Genomic DNA, 15,574 nt, shown 5'->3' on the forward strand with positions numbered 1-15,574 from the left:
TCTACGCGCGAACGATTTACTTCCTTCGAAGCAATCCCCACCTTGTCCTGAGGAAGAACTCCTGGCGGGCCTTTCGCAATGACTTCTCGCGCACTATGATGCGCATCAAGCGCATGTCTTGTGCTGTAGAGAGCGAGGCTGATGTGTTGCGGATGCAAAAAGACGAAGGCCGATACAAGGAAGCGCTCGAGCTTCTGAACGCGATGAAAGCCACCAAAATACAGACTCTCAGTAGTGATCGTATCCGGTACAATAACATCCCCTACACGGCCAACACCAAGTTCAGTGGGCGCGGTGATATTCAAGGCAGGCTTGACGAGGTTCTGAAGCCTGGAGCCGCCGTGCCACCATTGAACTCCTTGGCCTTGTTCGGGGATGGGTGGTGTTGGCAAAACTCAGATCGCAACCCAGTATGCGTACTAGAACCTGGACAAGTTTGATGCTGTTCTGTGTATGGCAAGTGATAATGCAATTGCCATCGGTCAAAGCTTTCGTACAGTTGCTGCTGGGCTTGGCTTGCTGGGGACCGATGACGAGACCAAAGACGCCGCTGCAGCATCGTGGAAGGTGAAGAGCTGGCTGCTCACAACAAGCAAGTCATCCGTCATTGGGAGTCGATAGGCCCGGCGGGAGGTTCTAGTCTTGTGGCAAAGCATGACTTTGGCATGTCTCTTTTCTCCTGAGGATCGAAACCCTGACGTGCTCAGATACAACTTGCCTTACCATATTCGACAACGTGGATGATCCCACATCCTTGAAGACAGCCTGGCCTGGCTCGATTAGTGCCTCGATTCTTGTCGCCACAAGGGATCTCTCTGTTGCAACAGCCTCGACAGCCCAGCATATACAGGTCAATGCATTAGGCGATGATGAGGGGCCCAGATGCTTCTCAAGGCTATCGACATCGGCGCTGCATCACAGGCCGATCTTCAGAATGCTTCAAACATCAGTCGGAGCCTTGGGGGGTTACCCCTGGCGCTAGCTCAGATTGGCGGTTTTGTCACTCAACGCAAGTTGTCTTTGCAAGAGGTCCTCCCGCTATATGAGCGTTACGCCGCCAAAATCGACGCCCGGAAGGCTCCTAGAAGCGACTACGCACATACCCTGAGCACTGTGTGGGATGTCTCATACCAAAAGTTATCAGCAAACCCCACTCGGCTTCTCTACTTACTATCTTACTTCGACCCGAATGGTATCTCAGAAGACATCTTGATCCATGGCTCTGAGGGCCTCAGCGAAAGTTTTGCATTCCTATCAGATGAGCTTGAGTTAGTGTTACAGCTTCCCATTTAGCAATGTTGAAAAAAGAGACCAATTTTCGGTCAGCCTAGGTGATGCTTCGGAAGAGCTTGGACCTGAGGATCCCTTCATTGCCTATAGTCTTAACAACATCACGCTGGCATATACTGAGGTGAACGCACAGGATCTGGCCTGTGAGACTCATCAGGAGGCCATTAGACTCCGACTGAAGGTGAATAGTGACAGAATCGGCAATTCATACAGCAACATGTCGAGTCTACTTCTCCGCATGGGCCGTCCGGATGAAGCGGAGGAGATGCTCGCAAGATGTCCCTCCCTGAAGGACTTCACTGATGAGATCTTTCTCAGCACTGGAAATACTCGCTTCTCAGGGGACATGGTCTTATTGTCGCGTATTCGTCTTGCTCAGGGGCGGACGAGCGAAGCCTTGCAGCTGGCATCAAAAGCACTGGCCTTTCGCCGCGGATTTATTGGGAAACCGGCTCAAAACTTGCGACTCTCAGTACGATATAGCCTCGATGCTGTACCGGGACGGCCACGTTAGCTCAGCTGTGTAAGTGCCAACTTTCTGCTTACTACCGTCACCCTCTGCTAACATCATGGCATTAGTAACCTGCTGGAGGAGGTTGTTGGGATTTCGGAGACTCCGGTCCAGGGACAAGGACAGCAAGCTCGTGCTCTATTCAAGCTTTCTCAGATACAGGGGGAGAATGGAAGAGAGGCTGAAAGCGCGGCTCTCAAGGAACGGGTTGTTTAGCTCCTGGTAAAACTCAAACCGGAGCTCAAGGATGCGCCGTTCGAGGAGGCCACGTTTCCAAAACTGGTCGTCTAGATGTTATGGTAATGTGTCAGCTTTCAGAGATTGTAACGAAGCAATGATAACCTCGCAACACTTGGCGGTGTGCTCGCATATCGTCATGGTGAACAGCAATTGGAGGCACATGTCAGAAAGAGGCATCCCATTCAACGGCCCCGATCTTGGCAGCGGGACACTTGAGCCGCAACGGGGCATCTGGGCCGGTCTGCCGACCGTCACAGGGCTCCACGCCGGTAGCCCCACCAAGCATCACCTTCCACAACGACCCCACCAATGCCAGTCACGCTGAACCCCGCCCCCAGTCGCAAGTGTCAGTGGGTTGCGGTGGTCTTTCCCCTCCCTTAGACTAGTTCGCTTCCCGCAGCATTGGGAAGCTGTCACTGCCAGTGTCCCTTCCCTTCCCTTGTGTAAGGTCTTCTCTCACACTTTTCTCTCTGTTGGGGACCAATGAGAACATCTCTAAAAGTCAGACAACGTCCTCCTTTTGCTCCTTTTCACGGACAGTTCTTTCCGCTTGTCTTGGGCTGATCCGTCCGAACCATTATCTATATACGAGATCAAGATATCCCCGCCCAGCGCCAGCCTTTTTCAGATCTCCCAAACGGCCCGCTTGGAAAGCCAATCGTTTAGAGGATAACCCGGCCGTCTTCAGCTTTCCTTTCGCCTCTCCAAGGATAGAAGGGTGGATATCACAGCCAGGGCCCCAGAGATTCTCGAACTTTTTTTACCTAAAACTCCCAACCAGGGGGACGCACTCCTCATCCCACCCTTTATCCGTTTCCATTTGTCCACAAACCCAGAAGCGAAACGCGAGTGTGGCGACACTTTAGGGAAAGACGAGACCGGACCGGGAAACGTCACCTATACCTATACCTTGCGCGTTCCCGCCGCCGCTGCTGCTTCTGATCTTGTTGATAGGAAGTTTACCATTGACATTTCCTCCCAACTACGACAACACCACCACACTTTCACACATCGCACTACACCACAGCCAGCGTATTTTGATTTTCTTGACGTTTTTGACAAAATCTAATATCTAATCCCCCCTCTCACCACCACCCATCCCCTCTCCTCCCTCAAAGCCGCAAAAATGCCCGCCAACACCCCAACAAAACAGCGTAAAATCGCCATTGTCGGCTCCCGCTCCGTCGGTCAGTTTTCTTCTCTCTCTCTCTCTCTCTCTCTCTCTCTCTCTCTCTCTCTCTCTCTCTCTCTCTCCCCTCCCTAACACACCTCTCCCACAGGTAAATCCTCGCTCGCGGTCCGCTACGTTGACGGGCACTTTGTCGAGTCGTACTACCCCACCATCGAAAACACCTTTAGCAAAGAGATTCGGTACAAGGGGCAGGACTATTCGACGGAAATTGTCGACACTGCGGGCCAGGATGAGTACAGCATCCTGAACAGCAAGCACTTTATTGGGATTCACGGGTACATGCTGGTGTACTCGGTCAGCAGCCTGCCGAGCTTTGAGATGGTGCAGGTGATTAGGGATAAGATTTTGAACCATTTGGTGAGTTGCGCGAGCGTTAGCGAGGGCTATACCATCGCTTTTTGCGAGAATTGGAGGGTAAATGTGGGATATTAGGCTGACTTGTGACGAAAAAAAAAATAGGGAACGGACTCGGTCCCCATCTGCATCGTGGGCAACAAGTCTGATCTTCGTCCTGAGCAGCGACAGGTCACGCCGGAAGAGGGGAAGGCGCTTTGCGAAAAGTTCAATTGCGCATGGACCGAGGCGAGCGCGAGGTATGATGAGAATGTGGCCAAGGCGTTTGAGCTGTTGATTGGGCAGATTGAGAAGACGCAGAATCCTGGGGAGGAGGTGGGGGGGAGTAAGTGTGTTTTGATGTGAAGGATGGGAAGAGGGGAGAAGAGGTGGGGGGTAATGGATCGGAGATACCCAAGAGAGAGAAGTAAAGAGAGGGGGTAATGGACCTGGAATGGGACACCACAACGTTTTTTTTTTTTTTTTTTGGTGATTGGTTGCGAGGCTAGCGAGTAAAGTAGGGCATGGTGAAAGTGTCTTGTTACTTTGCTGGTTTGCCGCTGGGTTGGTTGTCACAGTTGTGAAGTGCCCTCGTTTTCAACAGGGGCATGTTCTCTACGTTTTTTTGTCTTTTTTTTTGTTCACGATTTGATATGCGATGTATGAACCGGGGGAGGTTTACCTTTTCTTGTCTTTTCTTTTTCATCATCTGTTTTCTTTTTCTCGGCCGAGGTCGGCAACGGTTATATGTTTCGGGAAAGGGATGGGGAAACGAGAAACCAGGGGGCGTCGAACGGGTTTTGCGGTTGTTTGTTGATGTCTATTTTGTGTCATGTTGTGTATGATGAAGCGGGCGGCATAAGTCACAGGGGATCGATCCTACCATGCATATATCTTTCAAACAAAGTAAATAAATCTACGACACCCTTTACGGTTGTTGTTTATCTTTTTTATTTCTTCGACTAGATGCGATGGGCTGAAGGTTTTGCTTCAACCCACTGCGTTTGCTCGAGGAGACAAGAAAGGAAAACAATAACTGTGAAGGGTGTCGTGGATCTGATATGAACATATTTTCTCCCTCCTGAAAATTGACACTGGATGCTGGGCATGATCGACTGGTGGATGAGTATAGAAGGATCAAGGCTGACTGCTTGATAAGTCACAGATGGAAATACAGGTGACACGCATGTATAGATGAGCCGTTCGAAGTGACCGGCTCGAAGCAAGAGTCAACACCTCACTTCAACACAAAAACAAATAACAATACTTTTTCAGTTCAAATCATTACACACTCACAAAACTCCCTGCTTCCCATGCATCATCAAACTCTTTTTTATATTTCTACCAAAAAGCACTTAACGAATCGGAATCTCCTTTGTCTCCTCCGCCTTCTTGGCCTTGCCAGGGAAAGGGATAAAGTCAGGGGCGCCAGGAAGGTACTTGCGCAGTGGCTCTGGGATTTTGACGCCCTAAATCACATTGTCAGCACATCACATCACTCAACACACTCCCCCCAGGTCAAAAACTTACATCCTCAGTCTGGAAATTTTCCAAAATGGCGCAAATAGTTCTCGTGGTGGCGGTAAGCGTAGAGTTGAGGGCGTGGACATAGGTCTTCTTGATCTCGGTCTGTTTCTTGACGCCGAAGCGGATCTCGAGGTCTCTGCTCTGGTAATCGGTGCAGTTGGAGCACGAGACCAGCTCCTTGAACTCTCCTTGGTGGGGGAACCAAGCCTCGAGATCGAGCTTCTTGGAGGCGGCGTTATTGAGCGCGCCGGAAACGATGGCCACGACGCGGTAGGGGATGCCGAGCGACTTGTAAAACTCCTCCGAGTTGGCAATCATCTGGTCAAACATCTCCCACGACTTCTCGGGATCCGTGAGGCAGAACTGCTCCACCTTGGTAAATTCGTGGACGCGGAAAATGCCCCAGACATCTCTGCCGTGCTAGAGGGGTGTGAGCAAATGTTTTTGCAGGATAGACGGGGGCAAAGGACATACAGCACCAGCCTCTTTGCGGAAGCATGTCGAGTAACCGGCATACTTGAGAGGGAGGTCCTTGGATTGAAGCCACTCGTCGCTGTGGAACGCGGAGATGGGCTGTTCCGAGGTCTGTTGGATGTCGGTATCAGAAGCATGCCAAGGTATTCTCATCGAATGTCACGGTGACACAAGTGCAAATAGGGGTAAAAAGGGGCTACTCACAGCGATCAGGTACTTGTCAGCTTGGTCGCCAGTGACCTTGTACAGCTCCTCGTCGAATCTGAACCAACGTTAGCATTTAACCTCTATCGTCAGTCCAGAAGGTGAACTAACTGTGAGAGCTGAGCGGTCTTGGCCATTTGCTCCTTAAGCATGAGCATAGGAGTGCCAAGAGCGATGTAGTCCTTCTGGTCCAAGAACTCGAGACCATAGTTGATGATAGCCCTGTTTGTCTCCCGTCAGTATCCTCTCTGCAGTTTCGAAAAGAGTGTCGAATACGTACTGGTTCAAGAAGAGGCCCCACTTCTTGAGGAAGTAACCACGATGGCCAACAACCTTGACACCTCTGACTGGGTCGTATCCGTCGAGCTTCTCGAGAACTTCGTGGTCTGTCCAACGTCATGTCTTAGCCATTGCTTCTTTCCAACCATAGACCTGCGGTGTTTCTCACGAGAAAGGACATTCTTCTTCTCAAACGTGACGCCCTCGGGAGCCCACGTCCGTACGACCTCGTTGTTGTCCTCGTTGTTAGACACAGGAACCGACTCGTGAACAAGATTTCCGATGGTCTTGAGCTTAGCGTTCAAGATCTGCTGCTTCTCAGCAGCCTGGGCGAGCATGTCCTTCTTTTCCTTTTCGAGCTCGGCCTTCTTCGCGAGGAGTTCGGTGACATCTTCCTTGGCCTGTTTGCGAGTGCGCGCGCATGTCAGATAGCCGTCGCAAACATGATGCTGGATGAGGTTCAAGGTTTATGGTACCTTCTTCTTAGGGCCTATCTGCTTCTGGACCTCGTTGATCTTGGCGTTGAATTGTGTGGCCGCGTACTGAGCTGTTATGGGTGATCAAAGAGATCAATCAGTCTACCGTGGCATGTTGTACAATTCGGGACAGACTAGAAGTTGACTCACTCTTGCGGTGGTCCTCGAACAGGGCAATCACCTCGTCGACAGCCTCCTCGGGAGCATGGCGCTTGCGCTGGGACTCCCTGATCTTCTCGGGGTTGCCGCCGCGCTCGGCAATGAAGTCGTTGATGTCGAGCATGGTGGTGACTGGTACTGGTAGGTGATGTGGTGTAGAGGAAGAGAGGATGTCACGGCAAAAAGATATGGAAAGATGGCAAAGTACACACAGTCACAAACACAACGTCGCAACTTGACTTGCACACACAGTGGACGGATGGACTGATAGAAGGACGGGACTCGCTCTCGAGGACAGTCGCAACGGTATGGCGGGGCAGATAATTATTTCGGCGGCGGGGTGGAGGGGAAGGTGGGGCCTCGATCTGCTTCCAAGTTCAAAGATGAGACCAGGGGCCAGGCAGGGGTCCTCCTTTTTTATAGCGATATCCACCCAATCATCCCTGTGACTCAGGCCAAGAAGGGATACTGTCATTCGGTGTAGATGCATATAAAAGAATGAGAACTGTATTTACAGGTTAAGACTACAGCGTATGAGTAACGATTTATCTCACAGTTCAACCTCACAGCCCGATCCTGTCACTCATACAAACTCTTTCTCTTCCCACTTCCACTCTCAAGGACTCCCACAAACCGCCAAAATGACCGAAGCCCGCCACCAAGTCAACTTCATCACCGGCAACGCCAACAAGCTCTCCGAGGTAAAGGCCATCCTCGAGCCCGCCATCTCCGTCACAAACCAGTCCCTCGACCTTGTCGAGATCCAAGGCACCCTCGAGGAAGTAACCATTGACAAATGCCGCCGTGCCGCCGAACTCGTCGGCGGTCCCGTCTTGGTAGAAGACACCTGCCTCTGTTTCGATGCTCTGCAGGATCTCCCAGGACCATACATCAAATGGTTCCTGGGGTCTATCGGCCACGAAGGTCTCAACAACATGTTGCTTGCCTATAAAGACAAGGGTGCCAAAGCTGTTTGCACATTCGGATACTCTGCCGGACCTGGACATGAGCCCATCCTTTTCCAGGGCATCACACACGGAAAGATTGTGCCCGCAAGGGGGCCAAGCAACTTTGGCTGGGACCCTATTTTTGAGTATGAGGGGAAGACGTAGGTTTATTTTCAGAGGACGAGGAAGTGAGAAGAAGCTGACAGGACAACAGATACGCCGAGATGGACAAGGCCGAGAAGAACAAGATCTCACACCGAAGCAGAGCTTTGGCGAAGCTCCAAGAGTGGTTCGCCAAGGAGATGACCGCGTGAGTCAAAATCTGAGAAATAAAAATAATCACATTGCGGACCAAACGATCAGTGGTTGAAGTGTTTTACAAAAGCTCTACATGCCTGATAAGGCCCTCTAGCATCCGAGAAGACCCGGCTGCCATCTCGATCTCTTGGACCATCTCTATTTCTATCTCCCCCTTTCCCTCCTAATACCGCCTAGCATAGCACTCTTGTTTCAAGCGCAATGTGATAAACTAGTGTTACTGAACCACGTTCGCTACCTAACTGGGCTAAACTGGCTCATGGAAAGGATATCCCTGAAATATAGCCAAGAATACCACAGCAGTATGACTACACGCTTGTCCCACTGATAACCATCAGTACGCTCCATGCCCTCGTCCTCTCCTTCCTCTCCTACCTCCTCTTCCTCCTCCACATGGCCGCTGGTGGTGAACCGGACACGTCGGCATCTCACCAAAAAGAGTCTCAAGCGTCTTTTCGACCTTGTCCGCCACCTTTTTTCTACCGCGGAACCCTGCCCACACCACCGCTGTATCCTCCTCTGTCGTCTCGTAACCATGGAGCATCCTACAGATCATTAGCAATCCGCACACATCTTCCCAGAATAGAAGTCTTACTCGCCCTGTGTACTTCCCTACCCCCCCACAGGTACCGCCCCAGGAAGAAGCCTATTTCTCGTCAGCGCCCATCATCATCAACAACATCATCAACAATTTGGTCCAACCCACTTCAAAAGCTCAAACTCTTTAAAATCCCCCAAATACCCCCCACCCCTCCTATACCCCTTCAGCGCCCCATCCGGATAAGGATACCTCACCGGCACCACCCCCGCCCCCCTCTTCCCATCGCCACCATTATTACTGTTATTGTTCATCCCCACCATCCCCAAAACCTGATAACAATCCTTAAAATGCGGATCGAAAACCAACAACCTCCCCTCCCCCGTCCCCGTTCCCCTCTCAAACCCAACAATAGTCATCGAATGCCCCAAATGCTGAAAATACAACGGCGGCAACCCCGTCAACCTCACCTTGCCCCCCTCCCCCCTCACTATCGCCTTGTCATCTGACCTAAAATACTCCTCCACCGTCCTCAGCAGCATCTCGACCGCCTTGGCGGGGGACTTGTCCTTGATCGACTGGGCAGCAAACGGGACGCCCAAGTACCTAAACATGGCCACTGCCTCGGGGGTACCAATGTACTTTCTCGTGTTGCGTATCCCGCCTGTTTCGGCGCGGCCCGTGGCGGAGATGTTGTTGTCCCAGGCCGCCTCGATGTAGTCTTGGATTTGGAAGATTGTTGGGATTTGGGAGGCGAGCTTGTGGGCGTTGGGGATGGTGGTTGATTGGGGGGGTTGGGTTAGGTAGGAGCAGAGCATTTGGATGTTGCGGTAGCCGCAGAAGCCGCCTTCGCGCTTGAGCTTGGAGATGTGGTGGACGCAGGGGTGGCAGAGGTAGGCGCGGTGGGTCGAGGGGGAGGATTCGAGGAGTTGGGCTAGGACCGGGACTACGCCTGGGGGGTTTTGTTAAGTGTTTTGCGTGAATTTGAGCGCTTTGAGACTGCTTACCAGCTGTTTGGACTTGTCCCTTTTTCCGTAAAAGGTCCGCAAGCCAGTCTGGCATTCGGTCTTCGTGCGCATATCTACCGAGATGCTTCCTCTGTTCGGTTTCAATGTTAACAAGAGCTCCTTTTTTACTTAAAATGCAGACATGAACTTACACCCAACCGCGTCCCGCGCGTTTTACTCTCGGAATCGCCAGACGTCTTGGAATTATGGCGACGCCATAGAATACGATGTGAATATGAAGAGGAACTAGGCATTCTCAGGAGTCTTTTCCACGCTGATATCGCCTTGGAGTGGCGTGTACTTGGCTCCGAGGCCTTGTGAGATGATTTTGATACTGATTCAGGAGCGTTTGATAAGGGTGATGATGATGCAGTAGATTCTGACACGGCTGTGATAGGGTCTGGTGGAGGAGGGTGATGATCATGGACGTCGGTCTCCTCTGTGGTATGGAGTTCTAAGTGATATTCCACCTGGCTAAGAAGAAGAAATTCTCCACACCCTTCAACCGGGCACTCGACGTATCCTGGATCGTCATCATTGCCCGTGTTGGCAGTGCCATTACTATTTGGAGAAGGGGAGGTGCGGTCTTGATCAGCAGCAGCAAGAAAGGGCGGTTCTCCTTCAGCGTGCAGCGTTTCCATGTGCTTTGTCACGTTGCGCACCTGAATTAGCAGGCAGGCTCTACAGGGGTTGGGGTCGGGGTCACTTCAAAGATGGGAAGCCGGCGACAATATCATTGTGTTCTGCAAACGGAAGGGACTTACAAGCAGCATTTGATACTCGCCCTCTTTGGTCTTCCAGCCACAAAAGGGGCACTCCATTGCGTCTGTCATGGCTGGATGGAGCTCCAGAGGGGCTTTGTCTGTTCAAGTCCAGCTGCAGGGTCGTCGCGTGGAGGGCAAGGATAATGGTATCCATCAAAGAGGGCGATGTGACTTTGCTGTAGGAACCCGAGGATACATGATATCCGCAAAAAGAGCGTAATGATACTTTGCCATGACGAGAGAAGGCGGCACGTTCCCAGAGTTGCGTGAAACTTGCCTCGAGAGAAGGCCTGTTGGCCAATGGTTGATACTGGATAGTGCCGAACCACCGTTGGCAGAGTGGCAAGTTATGCCATGCCTTGTTCGGCTTAGGGTATGTCGTTGGATATGCAAGGGTGCTATACCGCGACAAACCTTCAGGGTGCCCATCTTGATAGAAGTTGTCCTTGATGTCCCTACCAAGGCAACTTGAGGTTATTCCAACTCAGCTGATCATCAACAACTATGGTGACCCAACGCTCTGGGTCACTTTCGTTACGAGCTCGCCTGGTCAGCCCTGGTATTTAAGCTGGTATTGAAAGGTTTGCCCCGCAAAACCGCCGCGGAGAGTCGGCCCAATGCGGTTAGACTGTTGGTTTTACTGCCACCCTTCAACCGTTTGGAGTTGGAATCTTGACTTCTTTTCTTTTCGCTTTCCAACATCGATTTTTTGATCTTGTTGTACTTCCACTTTCACGGGGTTACCGATGCAGCAATATATCTCGTGAGAGCTTCATGTTTCATCTCCATCAATTGGCCGGAGCGTATTCAGCTGGAGTCGGTTCCCAATCCGGAAGTCATGGCGATACATCGCGTATTCGCGGCAACACATCAACTGCCTGTGACCGCAACTTGGAGTCCCTGATCTGGCTTAATTCCGATGCATCACAGGGCCACCTTCACGCTACATCCCCTATGAAACACCTCTACGACTTTGCCGTCGTTTATTCCAAATGGCGGAGGCACAAACAAGCCGATTGCAAGATCGCCGTCATCCAAGTTTGGTACCAGCGCATGTGGTCAGCAGCTCTGCAGCAAAAGGGCGCGGCGCGGGGGGAAGCATTGCGAACTATTAACCGACGCTGCCTCGGATTAGTGTTTCGATCTCGTCGGAAGCGCACCTATGCCACATCTTCGTACATACAGCCGAAGAAACCGTCGGATGCCGCCTTTGTCAGCTGTACCATCGACGTTGTAGTAGATGACCTCTATCGCAATTGTCGCCAGCGGATTCAGAACCCGAACACCGATCTTTGCAACACCGAAATCCGATCATCAACCTGTTGTGCATGCTGTCACGATGAAGTCAAATCCTAGTTGCGATCCCGTCGCTGCCTGTGACTCCCAGCCGATATGTTTTCCGCACTAAAAGATTACCCATTGGGGCGCAGCTGACTATTCTCTACCAGGACATGGAACTAGCTAGTTTTGTTTTCCATCTTACGGCCCAAGCTCTTGTTGTCGGCAGCTATGACGTGTCGGCGTTGAACCCTCCTGTTCATGGGACCATTCGAGCCCGGGAGATCCGCCCAGTGGACGCCAGGGACTTCGCTAACGAAGCCCATGATGCCTAAACAGGAATCTTGTTCATGTCTGGGTCGAACTGCCTCTCCCACATGGCCCCAGGCAACAATATGCTGTCAAAGGAGATGCAATATCTTCACCACAGTGAAGACGTCAAGGCCGAAGAGCGAGACAGTGCCGTCACCGACATCTGGCCCTCATGGAATCAAACGAAGAGCCCACTGCGCATACCCAGATCGCCCAGGAAAACCGGATGCCGAGGTAACATTGCATCGATACGAGCTTTTGGTCATGTCGTCAGGCTATTGAAAGGTCTTTCTTGTCACTGATAGAATCCCTCCAAACAGGCCGAGGGGAAGCACGCGAATATTGTTCTCAATGTTGAAGAAACTCAATGTGAAGCTTGAAGAATACTTCGGAGCTAACAGCTTTAGGGACGATATCGTCAGCAACTCACTTACATCCGGTCTTGGCGCAAGCGGGAGATCTCCGAGTCGAAAAGTCTTGGCTTTCCATTCTTAACCACGACAAGCTTTCCCCCAGTCCGTTACCAGACTTGGGACCCGCCGTTCGGCCAACAAGCCACTCCCTCCCTTTTCTCAACACCGGTAGTCAATTGCACCCTGCCGAGTAGGTTGGTGCCACGCGCAGTATCCTCACTAAGCCCTACGCATGGCTAATATCGGGGTGTCACGTCAAACTAGCACCTCTAGCGTGACACAGGCGAATCAAGGTATGGTCTAAATAATGCTAGGGCACGGCAGAAGAGCCCTGTAGAGCTCATCGACTAGGCCCATGTTCCCCTGAGGCGAGTATTCCGTTAGCTTCCAGGCAGGTATTCATTGCCTGTCTTCGATAAAAGGTTTCGCCCCCAAACAAATAAACACTTACAGATCAGCTGTGTAATTGTTCATGCAAGGACGTTTCCAGAGCCGAAATGTGGCGGCGACAGAGCATGCTGTGCACATTGTAAATCAGGGATCGGTCAACACGATCGAAACAAGCTTCCGGCTTCATTATGGCCTGGCTTTGGAGGCTGTGGCACAACAACATCGCGGGCATGGACATTCTAGTGGCCGCGGAGAAGCCAAAAGCTTCCAACTTTGATGTTAGAGATGAGGTAAGCGACAATGTTAGTGGCTGTGAATGCTGATCGGATTCACAAAACAGTGAGGGAAATACCACACGCACATCTAGATATGAGGAAGTAACCAATATCAGTGGACTTGATCTCTAGATTGGGAAGGCGACACCACAACACAGAAGAGTCACAGACTTGATATCTTGCATATCGCAAGGGTTCTCCCGTGACAGTCTTCGGGGGGCGGAATCGGCTGTGATTGGGCGCCAGATCAGCAATTGAGGCTGAAGCAGGTAAGCCTTGGCTACATGATAGTACATATTCACATAACCATCAGGAGAACAGGAGTGGGTTTGAGGACGTCCAGAGAGGGCATAGGTGAAAGGAGGTTGCCGTCTCACCTGCAAAGATCACTAAATCAGCAGTGATTGGCAGAACAGTGCATGCTCTGGCTGTGTTTAGTTGACCGGATTACTCAACCCACTGGCTCTACTATTTCATTCCCGCACATGCTGCAAGGCCCCTGGAACCGATCTTACTCGATTTTCCCTCCAGTCTTTTGTTAGGTAATACTTTGGTACCTGTGAAAACAAAGATAGGGTCAACTTTCCACCATTTGACCCCGGGCTAGGCAGGGATCTCGGAAGTGGGTGTAACGGTTGCTGAGTTAATCACCATTTTCCACGTTGCGGAGACACACCCTTCTTTTTACTTGGCTACCTAGAGTAAACCCCAGACAATCGCACGGGGCGGCATTCTAGCGTACGGCGGTGGCTGCAAGCAAAGGACATCCGCCTCCCGAAGCTGTCATCCTGGGCGTAATGTTCTTCCCACACCTGGCTACCTGGCTGCTGCTTTACCTACACAAACTACTTGGCTGGTATGTCATCATGGAGAAGGGAGGAGGAGAAACGAGGGGTGATTGTGTGTGTTACTTCCAGCCACTCCATGTACGTAGAAAGGAACCTCGGAATTAAGAAGCGGGTATAAACTTGGGGGTGGTTGTGATGAGGGGGCGGAAGAAACTGGGTTACAGTATGGAGGAATATAACTTGAAGCTCCCTCCCCCACATGGAAGTTCGGATTCAGCTCGAGAGAGATTCAGCAAACAAGGTTTTGGTATAGCTATAAAAACATTAAAGTTGTGTGTTGAATACTGGGACATACTCTACCACTTACTACATCTTACCCTTTTTTCTTACGAGTTACCCAAACCAGATACCAATCACCATTTACTTCCAACCAAAAATGGCAGATACTCTAAAGAGGACATTCCATGGTGAGTAAACCCCCCTGCCAAGACTTTGTCATCAACCCCAACCTGCCTTACCTCGCTCACACCCGTCATCATCATCATCACCATTGTATCTTTCCCTCCCATTCGGTGGGACGGGAAAGCAGTATACATGCATACACTTTCCTGACATCAGCTAACCACCACCCTTTTCCGCCACAGGCTGCCTAACCTGTCGCAAACGCAAAGTCCGCTGCCTCGGCGGCTCCCCCTCCTGCCAAAACTGCTCCCGCATGAACATCACCTGCCACTCCTCCTTCGAGACCAACCTCCGCATCAGGGTGTCAACGCCCACAGGACAAAAACTGGTGGACAACAGGCCTGCCCCCCCTATCCGGGGACCTCGCCGTTGTTTACCGCAACCCCCGGCGGCAGCACCAGCACCAGCGTTTGACCACACCCACCAACACCAACAAAACGAGACCTATCCCTCCATCACGTTCGGACCTCACTTTTCGTCGTTTTCCCTGTCTCAACCACCACCACCACCACCCCCACCACCACCGACAGCGGGTTATGGGCAGGGTCAGGGTGGTGGATTGGCCGTTCAAGTCCCACCACAGTATACCACCACCACCTCTCCAGCAGCGGTTTCGATCCCTAGTTTCGACAACGGGCTGTACAACTGGAACAGCAGCTTTGACTTTGCGTGTGTAGATCCCAGCCTTGACCCCGGTTTTGGGAATGGATTCAACAATGGGGTTTCGACGGGGATGGTGAACAGCAGCAGCACGATGGGGTACGGGGATTTGATGCCTGGACTGCTGCTGCCGCCGGGGTTTGCTACTTCGGCGCAGATGCCTGGGTTGGTGGTGGTATCGTCGGAGAGTGACTTTGCTGGTGGTGGTGGTGGTGGTGGTGTTTTTCTTCCGGGGGGGCAGGAAGGGACGAAGGAGTGGGTTCCTAAACGGAGGAAGAGGAGTAAGAAGGTTGTTGAGAAGGAGGGTGAGGGGGAGGGGGGTGGGTGGTCGTATCACAGGTGAGTTTTGAAGAGGCTATGGATTCGTTTGGCCTTGTTGGTGGTGATGCAATCTGGCTAACAAGTCGATAGACCACAGCCTTACCACTTGGCATAGCCAGTTTTTTCTTGAAAGTCAACATGGTCCAGAGGGGCTCCAGTCATGGAGAAGGTATAACTTTGGTACCAGCCAGCTCATGCCATGATGCTCTGATGAGGGCTCAGCCATGGGAGACGACCACCCCGTGTGCTCAGACCAGAGCTTGCAGCATTTTTACCGCCTACTGCAGCGAGAAGGGACACATTGCGGATAACAGCGACACGGAAACCGAGGGAGAAATGGTAGCCGCCCCTCTTTCACGTTGGTGAAAGCAATGTTTTCCCGTTGCATGACATGATCCGCTGTTGAACTACCCGAG

At 51.7% G+C, this 15,574-nt stretch overlaps 6 protein-coding genes across 6 annotated transcripts; 4 read left to right on the forward strand and 2 right to left on the reverse strand.

Annotated features, from left to right (window-relative positions):
* Positions 1 to 882: 882 nt before the first annotated feature.
* Positions 883 to 2,017, forward strand: QC761_0036960 (uncharacterized protein; the record flags this gene model as incomplete). The annotated part of the gene is made up of 4 exons (XM_062872326.1): positions 883 to 1,268; positions 1,327 to 1,639; positions 1,707 to 1,813; positions 1,870 to 2,017. 4 exons carry the CDS (start codon positions 883 to 885, stop codon positions 2,015 to 2,017), a joined length of 954 nt encoding a protein of 317 aa, XP_062734845.1.
* Positions 2,018 to 2,406: 389 nt separating this feature from the next.
* On the forward strand, positions 2,407 to 4,529 carry RHB1 (GTP-binding protein). Its single transcript, XM_062876264.1, has 3 exons — positions 2,407 to 3,228; positions 3,322 to 3,590; positions 3,693 to 4,529. Exons 1-3 carry the CDS (start codon positions 3,168 to 3,170, stop codon positions 3,930 to 3,932), a joined length of 570 nt encoding a protein of 189 aa, XP_062734846.1. The 5' UTR covers positions 2,407 to 3,167; the 3' UTR covers positions 3,933 to 4,529.
* A 358-nt stretch (positions 4,530 to 4,887) lies between these two features.
* SES1 (Cytosolic seryl-tRNA synthetase) lies at positions 4,888 to 7,155 on the reverse strand. Its single transcript, XM_062876265.1, has 9 exons — positions 6,677 to 7,155; positions 6,527 to 6,597; positions 6,220 to 6,451; positions 6,052 to 6,157; positions 5,883 to 5,993; positions 5,772 to 5,829; positions 5,568 to 5,678; positions 5,097 to 5,513; positions 4,888 to 5,035 (listed from the first exon to the last, which is right to left on the reverse strand). The coding sequence occupies exons 1-9, from the start codon at positions 6,807 to 6,809 to the stop codon at positions 4,922 to 4,924; spliced, it is 1,353 nt and encodes a 450-aa protein (XP_062734847.1). The 5' UTR covers positions 6,810 to 7,155; the 3' UTR covers positions 4,888 to 4,921.
* Positions 6,858 to 8,148, forward strand: HAM1 (nucleoside triphosphate pyrophosphohydrolase ham1). The gene is made up of 2 exons (XM_062876266.1): positions 6,858 to 7,793; positions 7,847 to 8,148. The coding sequence occupies exons 1-2, from the start codon at positions 7,219 to 7,221 to the stop codon at positions 7,944 to 7,946; spliced, it is 675 nt and encodes a 224-aa protein (XP_062734848.1). The 5' UTR covers positions 6,858 to 7,218; the 3' UTR covers positions 7,947 to 8,148.
* Positions 8,017 to 10,928, reverse strand: QC761_205440 (uncharacterized protein). Its single transcript, XM_062876267.1, has 5 exons — positions 10,260 to 10,928; positions 9,648 to 10,139; positions 9,496 to 9,586; positions 8,546 to 9,440; positions 8,017 to 8,495 (listed from the first exon to the last, which is right to left on the reverse strand). The coding sequence occupies exons 1-4, from the start codon at positions 10,326 to 10,328 to the stop codon at positions 8,635 to 8,637; spliced, it is 1,458 nt and encodes a 485-aa protein (XP_062734849.1). The 5' UTR covers positions 10,329 to 10,928; the 3' UTR covers positions 8,017 to 8,495; positions 8,546 to 8,634.
* Positions 10,929 to 14,151: 3,223 nt separating this feature from the next.
* On the forward strand, positions 14,152 to 15,273 carry QC761_205450 (uncharacterized protein; the record flags this gene model as incomplete). The annotated part of the gene is made up of 3 exons (XM_062876268.1): positions 14,152 to 14,182; positions 14,360 to 15,176; positions 15,249 to 15,273. The coding sequence occupies 3 exons, from the start codon at positions 14,152 to 14,154 to the stop codon at positions 15,271 to 15,273; spliced, it is 873 nt and encodes a 290-aa protein (XP_062734850.1).
* Positions 15,274 to 15,574: the final 301 nt, after the last annotated feature.

This window comes from Podospora bellae-mahoneyi, chromosome 2, assembly GCF_035222275.1.
Source record: "Podospora bellae-mahoneyi strain CBS 112042 chromosome 2, whole genome shotgun sequence".
NCBI lineage: Eukaryota > Fungi > Ascomycota > Sordariomycetes > Sordariales > Podosporaceae > Podospora > Podospora bellae-mahoneyi.

Coding starts and splice junctions, on each gene's coding strand:
- RHB1 (XM_062876264.1), top strand. CDS start 3,168: ATGCCCGCCAACACCCCAACAAAACAGCGTAAAATCGCCATTGTCGGC. Junction 3,229..3,321: donor TGTCGGCTCCCGCTCCGTCG/GTCAGTTTTCTT, acceptor CCTCTCCCACAG/GTAAATCCTCGCTCGCGGTC. Junction 3,591..3,692: donor ATAAGATTTTGAACCATTTG/GTGAGTTGCGCG, acceptor AAAAAAAAATAG/GGAACGGACTCGGTCCCCAT.
- SES1 (XM_062876265.1), bottom strand. CDS start 6,809: ATGCTCGACATCAACGACTTCATTGCCGAGCGCGGCGGCAACCCCGAG. Junction 5,994..6,051: donor TGGGGCCTCTTCTTGAACCA/GTACGTATTCGA, acceptor GGAGACAAACAG/GGCTATCATCAACTATGGTC. Junction 5,830..5,882: donor AAGACCGCTCAGCTCTCACA/GTTAGTTCACCT, acceptor ACGTTGGTTCAG/ATTCGACGAGGAGCTGTACA.
- HAM1 (XM_062876266.1), top strand. CDS start 7,219: ATGAGTAACGATTTATCTCACAGTTCAACCTCACAGCCCGATCCTGTC. Junction 7,794..7,846: donor TTTGAGTATGAGGGGAAGAC/GTAGGTTTATTT, acceptor ACAGGACAACAG/ATACGCCGAGATGGACAAGG.
- QC761_205440 (XM_062876267.1), bottom strand. CDS start 10,328: ATGACAGACGCAATGGAGTGCCCCTTTTGTGGCTGGAAGACCAAAGAG. Junction 9,587..9,647: donor CGCGCGGGACGCGGTTGGGT/GTAAGTTCATGT, acceptor GAAACCGAACAG/AGGAAGCATCTCGGTAGATA. Junction 9,441..9,495: donor GGGACAAGTCCAAACAGCTG/GTAAGCAGTCTC, acceptor AAAACCCCCCAG/GCGTAGTCCCGGTCCTAGCC.